At 35.7% G+C, this 14778-nt stretch overlaps 1 protein-coding gene across 5 annotated transcripts in view; it reads right to left on the reverse strand.

Moving 5' to 3' along the window:
* LOC109038829 (zinc finger RNA-binding protein) overlaps positions 1-14778 on the reverse strand; it is a 33817-nt gene that overhangs the window by 11684 nt on the left and 7355 nt on the right. For 3 of the 5 annotated variants that reach the window (XM_019054037.2, XM_019054035.2, XM_072302268.1), the window contains exons 5-16: positions 14389-14670; positions 13088-13226; positions 12256-12452; positions 11617-11796; positions 10450-10615; positions 9820-9999; positions 8834-9068; positions 7375-7573; positions 6758-6926; positions 6021-6162; positions 5001-5181; positions 2642-2789 (exon numbers count right to left, since the gene is read on the reverse strand). In XM_019054037.2, coding sequence (XP_018909582.2) covers positions 2642-2789; positions 5001-5181; positions 6021-6162; positions 6758-6926; positions 7375-7573; positions 8834-9068; positions 9820-9999; positions 10450-10615; positions 11617-11796; positions 12256-12452; positions 13088-13226; positions 14389-14670 — 2218 coding nt within the window. The remainder of the gene's footprint in view (positions 1-2641; positions 2790-5000; positions 5182-6020; positions 6163-6757; positions 6927-7374; positions 7574-8833; positions 9069-9819; positions 10000-10449; positions 10616-11616; positions 11797-12255; positions 12453-13087; positions 13227-14388; positions 14671-14778) is intronic. The other 2 variants (XM_019054038.2, XM_019054036.2) reach the window with 2 other exon arrangements.

The raw sequence follows: 14778 nt of genomic DNA on the forward strand, positions 1-14778 counted from the left end.
GAGCTACAATTTTTGGCTCATCCGTAAAAACACTTATGTACATGAGAAAACTAATGGTAAATATGTAGTTTCTGTATGAATCAGAAATTTTAGTTCCTACTTGCAAAATGTGGTCCAACCAAACGAGAAATGTAAGCACTTGCGTTTGTTATCAAACAAGAGCTAGCCAGACCTAAGTTTTCTAGTTTTTGTGACTGTAATATCATTAAAATACATTCAGAACTACTGAGCTCAACTACCAAGTTGAATGACCAAAATCTACAAAACCAAGTCTGACTATATTGCTCTCATGCAAGATTAGGAAATGAATGAAAAGAGGATTGCATACATTTGAACACACATTTTAGACTTGCTAAAATAAATGGTCCAAAATTTTCAGTGTTTCAATTTTGACTGAAAATTGTTTTATAGTATTATCCAGAGAAATCTTTGAGATGAGTAATTTTAACTTGCCCCATGGCAGAAATGATGCTTTAGGATTGAAGTCACAAGCTAAAAATTGCTGAATGGGATGCAGACACAGGAGGAAAAAATGTAGTGAGTTAATCCATCATGTCACAGAATCATGTTTCGATGGTTTAAGTTCGTGGATTTGTAAAAAGTAACTAAGATATCACCCCCTAAAAAACACAGTTGAAGACATTATAATTGGCATAAGTATGTACTACTTATGCTACGCCTCTTTTACAGATTGGCAAGACAAAAGAGGAAGACACCGCACGAGTTCTAATGCAATGGCAGGCATCATCAACTGTATTTTCCATCTCTGCCAACACTAAATCTCAAAACCTGGCATTCAGACTGATCTTGTTTTTTTGCTAATCTACAAAATTCAACAATCAAAATATCATACTGTGACATCCACAACTTCACTATTGAATAATAAAAAAATGGGCGAGAATACGAGGAATGATTAAGAAACAGAAAAATACAAAATCCCTTTCCTCCTACTCCTTGGCATTCTCATAATCACTGCTTTGGAGCCTCTGTTAAGAGGGCACTCTTTGTAAGCTAGATGAGGCGAATGAATCTCATCTCAGTTCTTGCACATTTTACAGGCTAGTACTGGCGCAAGAGGTTTTTGTCACAAAAGCCCGTATCATACGATTAAGGTAGAGTTCTCAAAGTGGCGTCACATGGGGTCACATGACCCTCCATTGCCCTCATAGATTGTCGAGACGGCAATCTTTGAGGGTCAGGTGACCCCACATGACGCCACTTTGAGTGCTCTACTTTGATAGTCTGAAACGGGCTATAGAGTCAACTGACAGACATTCACTAGAGGAATCAAAATCCACTGATGGCCTATTCAGAAAATTCCCAGCAATGATTTGAAAAACGATAAAACTTCAGAGGAACAAACTTGAACAATGCTACAAAAACAACTGAACACCAGACAGTCTTCTCATTAAATTAGTTAAGCAGTTATTGAACAAAATATGTATACGTTAGGAGGAGTAAAATGCCATTCTAGAAAAAGTTAATGTTCCGAGTCAGCAGTTTAGCAATTAATAATTTAAATAAAAAAAAAAAAAAAAAAAAAAAAAACCTCAGATGTACTTGCAATTAAAAAAATTTTGCTAAATACCCACTTCTCACACAGAATGGAAATACATACTAAATACTGATTAGGTAACACCATCTTTTGATACTTTTTTTGGGTGCATTAAAACTGCTGGCAGAAGAGTCGGATGAAATTGGGCGTGTTAAGAAAAACTGTAGCCAAAGTGATTACTACGGCAAGCATAAAGACTCTCATGATACAAAATAAAAAAAAATTAAAACTTGTGATTTACTTGAAATGGGATGCACTGCAAAATAAAAATAAAAAGCCCTTGACCTTGACTTCTCTGTTTTAACTGACAAAAAAAAGATAAAAAAAAAAAAAAAAAAAACAACAAAAAATGAAAAAAGGGGGAGGAAGTAAAAAAAAGGAAAAAAGTAAATACAAATTTTTGGAAAAGGGGACTATTCTTTTCATAAAAAAAAGAAAAAAAATAGAGAAAACAGATGAAAGTTGCCACTGTTCCTTCAAGAGACTGATAGAGATTTGAGTCATGGAAATGCATCACATCAATGAATCAGATAAAAATGTAGCTTGTAGAGACAAAAATTACCCAACTACCAGCTCCCTCAGTGCGGAAGGAAAAACTGGGGATGAACAGCGATGCATCCGTTGACATCTACTTCTTACAGAGCTTGTTTTTTAAAACTTAGTTCTTCCGAAGCTAGCCTGTTTTAAAGAATGTGTATCCTATTTATCAAGACTTTTAAAAAATATTACTTTTTAGATGCATGATTGCTTAGCATTGAACAAGTTTTAAATCCACTTGTTAAGAAGCAAGAGGATTGATTATAGAATTGATAGTTGAAGGATCGATGATACAGTTCACAGGAGCATTGAATAATATGAGCAGTCATTGTGGGAAGAGATAACGATTGTCAGAGGTTGGGTCTGCGAAAGAGGTATAAATATTTTGTGCAACTATCGCGCTTGAAAAACGAAGACTACATGGTACAGGCTTGCAATCAGTTTTTTTTCACTAGCATCATTGATAAGTGACTAGGGATTTTGTTGAAACATTGGCTTTGATTCGTCTAGTGTATGAATGAAGTAAAAGCAACGAAGGCAAAACCTTACCAGAGCCAGCAGCATTAACTTGTTCCCGGAGAAGCGGCGAGGTTAGGATGACAGAAACAGTCAGTTTTGGTTCCGTTTTAGTTTGGACGGTGATTGCGGCTTCCTCACTCTTCATGTTAGTTAGATATGAATCTTCCGGAGCAACAATCTGAAAAAGATTCACGCTAGAGTTTGAGCAAGCCGTAGAAAAATAAAAAATCAATGAGAACTCCATGTGGTTCAGAAAAAAGAATTAAATTTTAGAGTTAGGAAAATATCGTTTCTGGAGATATAATTGGTTTTTCATCATCGATTTGTTCAAGTTCTTTATCAGAGAGCAATGAACATCCTGAAAATAAAAAAAAAACAAAGGAAACACTTTTTAAATTTTGAAGGATGAATGTTAAATTTCAGAAATGAACGTGAGGAACAAATTTTCTTCATCTGATCAACATCCAAGCGAGCTGGGATTAGAGTTAGTCATCATATAAATTAACAGTCATCCTGTAAACTGTGTGAGATTTTTAAAGGGAAAAGTTCTTGAATTCCATTTTTTCTTAATAGATTAAATAGATTCATGTTGGAAAACTACAAAAACTTGGAGATTATTTACAAATCACAATTCCATTCTTGACTTATCAGGTAGGTCAATTGCAGATCGTTCAGGAGTGGAGTGGAGGAAATTACGATGATTTTAGACAGTAAAAGACTGTAATCAGAATGCCAAATAATCTTAAGTGCCAGTCCGAAAACCATCTCCGCTTGTGAGTCAACAAAAAACATGTAATTCACAAGGGAGAAAGTCTGATAGACAGGCATTCAGTCTCGTCATCAGGCTCATCATTTCAGTCCAGTAGATTAAGAAAAGCAGATAAAAACAAAAACACTGTGAGTGGTTTAAAAAATCCGTGAAATTCTGACAGGTTGAAAGGGGCAGATATTCCTGAATCTCAAAGAGCGTATGAAATAGCAAGAAAAACATTCGTAAAACAGCAAATAGACTACACTTTGCAATAAGGAACTAATACTCCTTGCTCATTTAGAGACATTGTGCGCACCATTTGTTCCCCTACCTAGCTAGGTGCTTTGATGGATAAACCAGAAATGCTAGCTCCTTGCTGCAAAATGCCGACCAAAAATGGGAATGTTTCAGTTATGAGGTGATATTTCTTCCAACCGGTAGTCACCATCAGTGTTAACTATAATTCTACATGTGCCTGTGAGCAGACCAAAAAAGCTCAACATCTTCTTTAATGTTTCTTCACGGAAGAAAACCATATTAAAGAAAGAAAAAAATTGAAAAGAGAGCTCCGATTTGCCGGGAAATAACACTGTTTCTCAGCCTTAAGCAGTCAGCCACTGAGTATCATTTATTAGAAATCTAGTTGATTCGGGAATAGGATACCAAAATTGGTGAAATAGATCAGATAGCCAAGTCATCTGGATATATACCAAGAATAATTCAAGTTGAGTGGATTAACAAAATACTTGCAACCCGCTCAACAAGAAAATTCAGCGGTACATGATCAGTCTCGTCATCAAATTCATCATTTCAGAATGAGCAGAGGAATTTAAACAATAAAAAAAACCTCCATGAGAAGTTGAAGATAAATATTCCAAGGAAAGAAAAAACCCGGATTAACAAACGCAATCTATATTTTTTCTTAAAAATGCAAGATTGAGCAGATACCTTGAGGTCATGACAATCCCTCATTTTCAAAAACGTATTTTCAGAATTTTTAAAAATCTCGAATAGGTAACAGTATAATGAGAAAATGATCAGAATAGATTGTCATCTAAGTAAAAGTCACCGTCGGTTCTATGCACAAAGGATTACAAAATACTTGCAGTTTCCTCAGTGAGAGAACTTCCACGGATAAAACTCAGTCTCGTCATCTGATTCATCACGTCACATTGCCGAATTACAATTAAATGAAACAAATTTTGATACCAAATCAATAGAAATTTAATACACTCGCCTCAGTTCTAATAAATTTTTAAGTCAAAGAAAATTATCTATATAGTGAATCGATCATTCCAAAGGAGGGCAATCTGTAATAAGGCTTGGCTAAATGTGATTAATTTTCTTCCAAGCCAGAATACTTTTGTCTTAAAATTCTACACAGATAAGTTTCCTTGACAACTGCTGAGGTTTCCATCAAGATATTTGATAATTTTACATACGAGGGACAAAATAGTACGAGCCAACGCTAGATTCGGTTCATTGAACTTCTGATGTTCTTACATAGCATACAAAATAAATGGCTTCTGCGTTTAGCTTTTGAGGATGCGGTACAAAAATGCTATTCATGAGAAGGGTGGTAAAATTAGCTATCATACAGGCATATAAAAGGGGAGACAATTTTAAAGAGGTAATTACCGATAGTTGTGAGGGTAAATTAGCTGCTACTTTGACAAGAAGAGCGCGGGTGGGCTTTTCAGAGCATAACACAACTAATTTAACATGTGTATCTCCATGGAGCAAAAGACCTTTGGCTAGGCTTTCCACACGCATCACTCCCTTCAAAACCCGTTCCTCTGTTTCTTTTTCAAAAGAGAACCTAAAAATGAAAAAAGGCTCGATGAAAATTTGAAATAGGTTAAAAAAATTAAAATGAAACTAATTTTAGTGTTAAAAGACATTATTCCGGTTTCCAACTTTTTTATTTTTTTAATTCCCCATGTTTTCCCTGCAGCGTTAGCAGAAAATAACTCTCTACTGAAACGCATCTATCACAGAGGTGTAATTTGACCAATCTGCCAAAACTCTGATTGCTAATGACTTGAAAAAGCTACCTGCCATTCGTAAAAATCTTGTCCAACTTCACTATTACACAATATTATTCTACATTGGAGTAGTTACGCATGAATGGACAAAACTCGCCGATTTTAAAGCAAAAATTTCAGAATTAACGTCTACTTCCGTGGATTTCTCCTGTAAATTCCCTCTTTTTTCAGTAGTAGAAACCTGGATTATTGTTTTACCTTCAATAAAAACGTTTGTGAGATTCTTCAGAAATGAACAGCGAAAATGTAGTTCTAGATACAACTTATCTTTTTTTGGGGAAACCAAATGAACTTAGCAAGTGTTTCAACAAAATTTATACTGTCTCTTGATATGCTGAATATTGATTGTAAAAGTTCAATTAATTTTATGAGAAGACAGGCGTATCAAAAATATGTCAAAATTAATATCAGATAAAAGCTTGCGAAAATTTCGAAGGTATCTGTTAACCATGTTAGGTATTGCAACTTTTTCGAGATGAGTTATCCCTCATATTTTTGACTTAGCAGCATAATTTTCCAAGTAAATGATTTTAGTGCGGACAACACAGCAATGTTTTTCTGAAAACATGGAATCTTGGCCTTAAAATAACGAGACAAAACATGCTTCACTTACAAACTGCCGTCGCGTCCATCTTCTTTCGTCTTTTGAGGTCCCTTCTTGTTGGGTGTCGCGTTTGGTTTAGCCGGTGACTCAGCTGTTTTTGGTTCAACTTTAACTTCCGTTTTGACTTCAGAAGTTCCATTCTTCTTGTCAGCTGTTAAGGTACAAAAATGAGAGCCTTTAGTTAGAAGAAAAGAGAAGAAAAAAAAAAAATCTGCCTGTTTGTTTGTGTGTTTATAAAGCGAAGATAATTTTCTCCTTCACACATTGTTTTAATAAGGAAAATGTACCCTTGAATCTGGCTTCTGAATTTTAAGATTTTTTTTTATTTTTGTTAAAATTACAGGCATTTGAATACTATTTCTCAAAACTAATATTTCCATTCTACACACTTGTTTAAAAAAACATTTCTGCTAAGTATAGAGAAAAAGTTGGAGAAATGTTTGCGAACGTACCAAGTCCTTGTTTCTTCAAAATGCATTGTATGCAGTTCATGTATGATAATAAACCAAAAATTTCATAGGTCTCCTTGCAGTGAGTAATTCGTTTTATTTTTCATTGCTGATTGTGTATTCTTTTCACGATTTCACAAGTTCAATGTTTTGAATCTCCTGTCATTTCATTCAGGCTTTGATTCATAAAATATGAGTGGTGTAGCAGGGAAATTATGGAATAATTGTATAGAGCAAAAACGAAGAATGTAATAATGTGGCAATTGACAATTTAAGAAAAACATACTCTGAACTTACTTGTAGACTGCGCATTCTCTGTTAGGAAGTCAGATACTAATTTAAGAGCTTTCTCAGTGTGCGATACAATTTTTTGAAGGGCCTTCAGTTCTTGTTCATTAGGGTAGACAGCTGCATGTCTCGCGATTACATGCCTGTCGTCAGAAGTATCCAACCTTCTAGGGAACTGCTGTTTTAACAAAAATAAACAAAAGGCGTATTAAAAATTGAGGTCAATATTCATTAATCCACAATACATGAAAAAAATAAAACCTTATTTTCCCTTGATACTTCGAGCTTTCCTGCAATAAGGTTGTCACCACATTGCATATAATTCTGGTTGCAAAAAAATTCAGCGTTCTTGTGATGGAGTTGGTTCCTCTAATAATAAATTCAATTACTTATCTGAAAATGTTAAAAAACCTAATGACATTTTCTTCTTTCCTATCTGTGAGGCTTCAAGTAAAAATTAATGTAAAGAGCTGGTTATATGAAAATTTTTAAAGAGCTGTGGAAATAATCCACAAAAAATTGCCGGACTCCTAACTGGGATGAAGGAAAAGGGGGTTTCAGAAACAGGAAATTTGCAATTCGTAATTTACAAACAACCTCCTATCTTACAAATAATAATTGCTTACGGGTGGTGGAGGAGGAGGCATGAATGGTGGCCCCATCATGCGTGGCCCTGGACCAGGTGGGAAGGGTGGCGGCATCATGCCCGGACCATGGAACCGTCTGCCCCATTCCATGAACTCCATTTCTTCCTCGAACCTCCGACGCTCGTCCCAGTACATACGCTCTTCCACTTCCATCATACGATCTTGCCAGTGCATATTTCTGAGGAACAATTAAAACAAGAACACTGGTAAAACAATCACATGTGAATGGTCGAATTGATACTTTAAAAAATTTAAAAACGTTCAACGTTAGCTTAAAGATGTTATATTAACTAGATTTTGGATTTCCTTTGGACAAGATATTAAGGGTTGGGATTAACATTGATACCTGATTCAAAGAACGTCTGAAATCCAGCAATCCAAAGTCTTTAGAAACATGGATGAAAGTGGTCATGCCATAAACAACAGTAAAAAATCAATGAATTTCAAACTTTAATGGAGACAAAAATCTCCCTCGCATCTTGGAGACATTTGAAACTGCGAGAAAGCACTTATCTGCCCAAAAGATCCTCTTATGAAAAAGCAAATTTACAGAGGCTCATCTGAAGGTTTCAATAGATGAATGCTGTACTTTCAAGGGTTTCGTAGATGTTCCATTTTATAAGTTCTTGACTTTTCACAAATATCTTATGGCATCTTCTGGACGCCAAAATTTTAAAACTCTTTTACTTTTCCCTGATCTTCAAACAAGACTTGGATACAGTTAAGGGTGTTTTTTTTTTTTTTTTTTTTTTGTGGGGGGGAGGGGGAGTTAATACTTCCTTTCATTAAAGTTGGAACAATATTTTAATTTTTAGGGGTTCAAATTAGGAAGCAACGCACTCAGAAATTGTTCTTCCTCACCCAGATGGCACCAACTGAAGTCAAGGTTGCCACAAAATTAACAAATTGAAATCCACTGCTTTTACTGACACATTTTGGTGAAATTCCTTGAGGATTGAAAAGGTGCCAAATAGTTAAATAGATATAATTTGAAATAGTTTTCAGGCAAACTTTGTTGTTCAAAACGTCAAACCCATTCTAGCAGTAACTAAAGGTGACTTAACAATTTTCTCCTGACTATTTAAGATCCCGACTGTGGCAACCCTTTAAAAATGTCAAACGGACACGCTACTTGTGAAAATCCCTGACTTCAGCCAGTCACTGCAAAATTTTCTGATTTTCATAGTTTTCCAGCCTGCCAGAAACCCCAGATTAGTAAGTAGTTCTAGATGCTTTTCTAGTGCGATCGTTCACAGGTTAGCTGACTTCGTTTATTCTGCTGCACCAGATTCATTATTTCCAAGTTAGATTTTAAATTTCATTTGTTTTTGGCATCATGTTGTTCTTCAAAATTGCACATCACCATATTTCGTTACGTAATTAATACCAAATAAGGATTTCAAGTGCAGGGAATGAAGGGACGTTTTATCAAACAAACCTTTGGTTGCCTCTCATGAATTCTTCTCTGGGCCCTCCACCTCCGCCAGTCCTCCTGGTCTTCTCTTCGAAATGTTTCTTTTTGTTGAAAGACGGCTTGACGTCGACTTGGAGGTTTGGATTCACTTTTTTCTTGAATGCTAGCCTGTGCCGACGACCTTTCATGTGCATTTCCTTTGCATTTGGATCATTGAATTTACACTCGCACAATTTACAATTGAAGCTCACCAATTTTCCTGAAATTAAGCCATCAAAAATCAATAAATTCACATAGAGTTAAAGCTAATCCGACAGAGTTCAATCAATTAATTAATTCTATCACTGAAAGACATAATTTTCTCTGAAATTTTCAGAGCAATGATCAACTTTGCCGGACAAAAAGATCTTTGTAATTTATCTTTTGGAGGTTGCTAAAATTTGATTTTCAAAATTTCTGTAATTTCTTCATTTTCCAATTTCCTGCATGCCCGACTTTATAATTTCAGGATCCCTCGACTCACAATCTAACCTTCACTTGGCTTTTTTTTCCCTCCATTTTGCTGACTTTTGTTTATGGATTCAATCTCACCTTCTAGAGTTGCAGGTTGCAAATTGAGGAAAATAGCACTTAGAAGTAGTTTCCGCTTTCTTGAATGCTGTCAGCAGAAGTTGTAAAGCTGACATGATCGCAAAATTCCCTTAATTTTTTAGGAATTCTAATATGCTCTGTCAATAGGTACCTTAACTATCCAGGTTTTCCAGATTGCCAGAAATCCTGATTTCTTGGAATTTTTCTAACTTCTCTCTGAAATCTAGCTCTTTGCATGTTTCCTAGATGACTACCAATTTAATAGATCTTTTCAAATTATTTGAGTTCCGGAGCAGGAGAACTTGATTCTCACCTAAGCAAATGTCGTAATGAACTCAAGCTTTCAAATTTAAAATACGATTATTAATGAATACTTAATACAAATTCATGATTCTTTCTACTTCTTTAATGACACTAACCAAGTTCATCCTTGATTTCTTCAACAAACTCATGACCAACAGGAGTTACTTCGTTTTCCAACAAAGTCGCAGCAGCCATTTCAATATCTTCAGTTTTTGGTTCCGGAGTGGACTCAGATTTTGTGTTCTCTTTGCCTTCAGCTTTCGGCTCTGGTTTCGTTGTAGTTGAGAGGGATCCAGCTGAGAAAGAAAAGGAACATTATGGAATCATACAAAATATTAATTCAAAACTAATTGAGGATAGAGGTTTTTTCCATGCTTCTTATACAGGACTGCTTATTGAGATAATTCAGGGCTAGTTATATTGACAATTTTTAGAGAGCTTTGGGAATAATTGGCAGAAAATTTTAAAATACCGAAAGCAACAGATTGAATAATACCGGATGAAATATTTTGAAATCTTTCCTGGTTTTTCCTCTCTGAAAGTAAAATATTTTGTGAAAATGTTATGCATTTTCATTGGATTTTTCCTCTTTGATGAAATAAAATTAGAGCACAATGAAATACTCCTTCTTGCAGTTGTACTGTTGATTTGCCTTGGCGTTGATCACATTCCTGATAAAAAAAGTTCCATACCAACTCCATAGTAAAACAGAGAGAGAGAGAGAGAGGAGAGGGAAAGATCCTTACATTGAACAAAATTGACTTTGGGAGGAACAACAACAGTTTTCTTTCCGTCAGGAGCAGTAGTGTTCTGATTGGCTTTTGCTGCAGCTATACTTTTGGCAACAACGATTTTGGGATCCTCTGGAATATCCGGAACTGGCTTTCCAAGCATTGCATGTAATTTCAAGACCTGCAAGTAGAGAGGACACAAATGTTTCACCGATAAAAAAATATTGATCATTAGATTTTCTTAAAATATTGACTGCCATCTTAGCCCCGAGGGTACATAGTTGCCACTTCAGAAAATGAAATTCCCTGATACATTTTGGTAAAATTTCCTGACAACTGAAGATGGAACAAAATTCATAACTTGAAATAGTTTTCAGGCAGAATTTGTTGTTCAAACAATCAAATTAATTCTGAAAAGCAAATAAAGGAGATTTAACAATTTTCCCCCTACCCTTGCATCTCCCTGAAATTTCGCGCGCAAAAAAGTCGGATTTGACTGTTATTAAATCAGATTTAATGTTCAAACTGAGCAAAATGCATTATTAGGGACCCTTGAGGGTCGCTGAGTCCAGAAATTACAGATACTTCCAAAAAATTCACGTTTTTAAAATTACAGCTCCGTACAGGACCACTGAGCGGCCGGTCGGCGCTCAGTGGGCCTCTAAAATAGCGCTACGGAGCTGTAATTTTAAAAACGTGAATTTTTTGGAAGTATCTGTAATTTCTGGACTCAGCGACCCTCAAGGGTCCCTAATAATGCATTTTGCTCAGTTTGAACATTAAATCTGATTTAATAACAGTCAAATCCGACTTTTTTGCGCGCGAAAATCGGTCGGCGCGCGTTGAGCGGAAACTTCAATCGATCATAACTCCGGAACCGTTCGGTTCCCCAGCTTATACGACCACTCGTTGGATGCGGAAAAAGACGAACAATTTAAAAAACTGGTTTTGGTTCAAATCAAAAAATGTGAAATTTTTCCAGGTTTTCCCTTACATATTCCCAGTATTCCCTGACTGTGGCAGCAACCCTGCATAAAGGAGGAAGAACTTTCTCAGCTATTTTCAATATTAAAGCTTTTAAAATTATTTATAGGGTTTTAATACAATTCCAAATCTATACTTGAAAAACATGACACTTGTCTTGGTATTACATAAAATAGAACTGTAGATGACATGAAATACCTTTTGATGCTTATTTCCTCTGATGTGCGCACCATACGCATCCTGGCCTGTACAGGTAACAGCGCACAGATCACAGTGTAAGGAAATGGGACCTCGCGAAATTGTTGGAGCCGGAGCATCGCTCTTCAGCGCTGCTTCCTTCTTTTTGTGCTTCTGTCCCTCTAGATGTTCCCTATATGTCTGCAAGAGAAAAAAAATACAATGAAAATTATTAATTTCATGTTCCAATAATTGGAAGCAACTTTTGGGACAAGAAGCAATAGTAGATTTATGTTGCTAACAGTGCTTCTTTTGGTAGTGACAGCAAATTCGAGTTTCTACTATATTTCAACTTTCAAATTCTCTGTGTTTTCCTTGTACTTTCCCTAGCTGATTGCATAAAATGACTCTTTAAAACGTATTTATCAAAGAGGTGTAACCTCTAACACAATCACTCTCCCGAGGTTCTGATAGCTGATGATTTAAAATGGTTTCCTCTGTCTTTAAAATTTCTTGTCCAGCTTCACTACCACAAAATTCTATGCAAAAAAAATATTGGACATAATAATATTCATGTTATTTTGGTCGAGAGGCCAAGTAAGGAGATATTAACATCTAAAATAGTCTTAGTTGGACTTTTAAAGTTTCCTAATCACTTACCAAAGGTCCAGCACAGCTGATCTTGCATACTTCACAATAATGAAGTTGCTGACTTTTGGGAGGAGCTTTTGGTCGTAAATTTTTAAGTCCTGATGCATTGTTGCCAAAACTCTTCTTGTAAAATGGTTTGTTCTGATTGGGGCCACTTTGCTGGTTAATATAATGAGAGGCAGCATTAAACAGCGCAGTGTCATAGCCTGTAACATATTCGAGCACAAGTAAGAATTGAATTCAATGGACATAATTGCCACAAAATAGCAAACCTTTCCAGATGAAGAACAATCTGAATAAATTGGGGGGATGATTGTATTTTTCAGTATGCCTTTTCTCTTTCAACATTGAACATTCACTGATTGATTTGAAAATATGTTGATTTCAATGCCTAATTTGGCCTACGGTGACTGTGGTTATCTAGCGAGCAGGAAGTTTGAATTTACTATTTAAAATGTCAAATACAAATGTTTATTTCTCACTAGTGAGTTAAAAAATGATTTTGAAAGTTTTAGATACATTCAACAAGCTCTGTATTGTATTAATTTCTAATACTATCCCGTGATCCGCTAAATAAAAGTCTATGGCAGATGGAAAAATTATATCTGTTTCATCCGCTTTTTTCTGGTGGTGTTTTTTTCTTTTAACATACAAAGGCAAAATAGAGGTGCTGAGAAACTTCTACTATGTTGGCAATTTAAAGTTTCCTTACACACTCTTCCAAACTGCTTCACGTTGACAAACTAAAAATCAACTTATGACTTCACTGGATCCAATAACTAATTCTCTGCTCTTCATCAATTTACAGGAGTAAGCCATGCGAAAGGAGGCAATGCATTACCTGGTTTTGGCTTATTGTAGTTGCTGTTAGTTGCTGCGGCTGTTGATTGAGCAACAAATGCAGCTTGAGCCGTCGATGGGTTGTTGACTTGGTAACTGCCAACATTGGAAACGGGGGATGCTTGATACGGTTTTTTAATCTGGGAAGAAGAAGGAATGAGATTCAATCAGTTTTTTGCGCATAAAATGTCAGACAGAATGAGGAGTAGTTTTTAGTCTATCTAGTCATGCATTTTCACACACTCTTCCAAATTGCTCCATGTTGACAAAGTAAAAATCAACAAATAACTTCCCAAGAACCAATAACTAATTCTCTACTCTTCATCAAATTACAAAAGTAAGCCATGCAAAAATTTGAAGTTAAGAAAATGTGTGAAAATGAATTATTAGATTGTTCAAATGCAACTAAAATCACCTCTCTTGCTGTCTTAGTTCAAAAGTTATAACACCAGTCTCAGTTGTTTTGGGACTGCTTTTGCACTTAATAACTGTCCCAGTTTTTTCAAGTCCTTATCACACCATTAATCTATACTTTATCTCAAGATCTGGAAAACAAAAAATTTAGAATGTCTCGACTTAGGAAGAATTTTGGTAGAACAGGAATAATAAAGTAATCAAAATCAAAATCTGAGATAAAAAAAAAAAAAAACAGCTAAACTTATACTACAACTACGAACATTGAAAACACTCAAACTACCACAACACGTCTAACTACAGCGCTATCGACAGAAACGTCCAACTAATTGAGCAAGTTGAAACTTTGAGATGATGGCTCACCCTGAAACAACTATTCTTTTTCAAATAAAATCATGGTTCTGAAAGCTACAAGAATAAAAATCAAGCACTTTTGAAGCACCTTCTAAAGGAATTTTAGAGCAATACCTATTTAAAACTTATTTAATTTTCCAGCATGCGCAGCTTCCTATCAACATTATAATTTTAATTAATGAGAACTTTGTCTTTTTTTTTTTTTTTTTTTTTTTTTTTTTTTTTTGAAACTTACCTACACAAACCGTGTACAAGCTCCAGAGCTTTTTCATGCCTTTCTTTCAAACCTAAATACAATGAGGTTTTTATTTACTGTGGTTGAAATTTTTGGGATCTACAAATGATTTAGAGCAGCCACTTAATTTAACGTTTCTTCAGATAGGAAAGCCTTGAAAAATAGTTTACCCTGATACGAAAAAGAAAAGTAGAAAAATCATTAAACTGATTCTTTAACTTAGGGCTGGCTTCAAAAGATCATCATCTCAAAGCCCATCTTACCACTGCACGCAAGCGTACCACAGGACAGATATTTACTTGCTGCTGTTGCACTTGTTGCTGTTGTTGTTGTTGTTGCTGCTGTTGTTGCTGGAGCTGAGCGTGTTGCTGTTGTACCTGTTGATGTTGTTGTTGCTGCTGCTGCTGTTGAAGCTGAGATAGTTGCTGCACTTGTGACACCTGTTGTGGCGGCGGTTGCTGTTGCTGTTGTTGCTGGGGTTTGAAAGGGTGCCGCTGCGTGTACTGGTAGCCAGTTGTTTGCTGCTGCACTGCCTGCTGTGGTGCCCGCTGAGTGATGGCGCGAGGCGCTGAACCTATTGCCTACAAATTTTTAAAAAGAAAATTGTTCAATTATTTGCCGACAATTTCCTAAATTAGTAAAGAAAAAAATTATTTACATTTTTTACTCACTATCAGTTTGAGAAAGTG

Source organism: Bemisia tabaci, chromosome 1 (assembly GCF_918797505.1).
Source record: "Bemisia tabaci chromosome 1, PGI_BMITA_v3".
Taxonomy (NCBI): Eukaryota; Metazoa; Arthropoda; class Insecta; order Hemiptera; family Aleyrodidae; genus Bemisia; species Bemisia tabaci.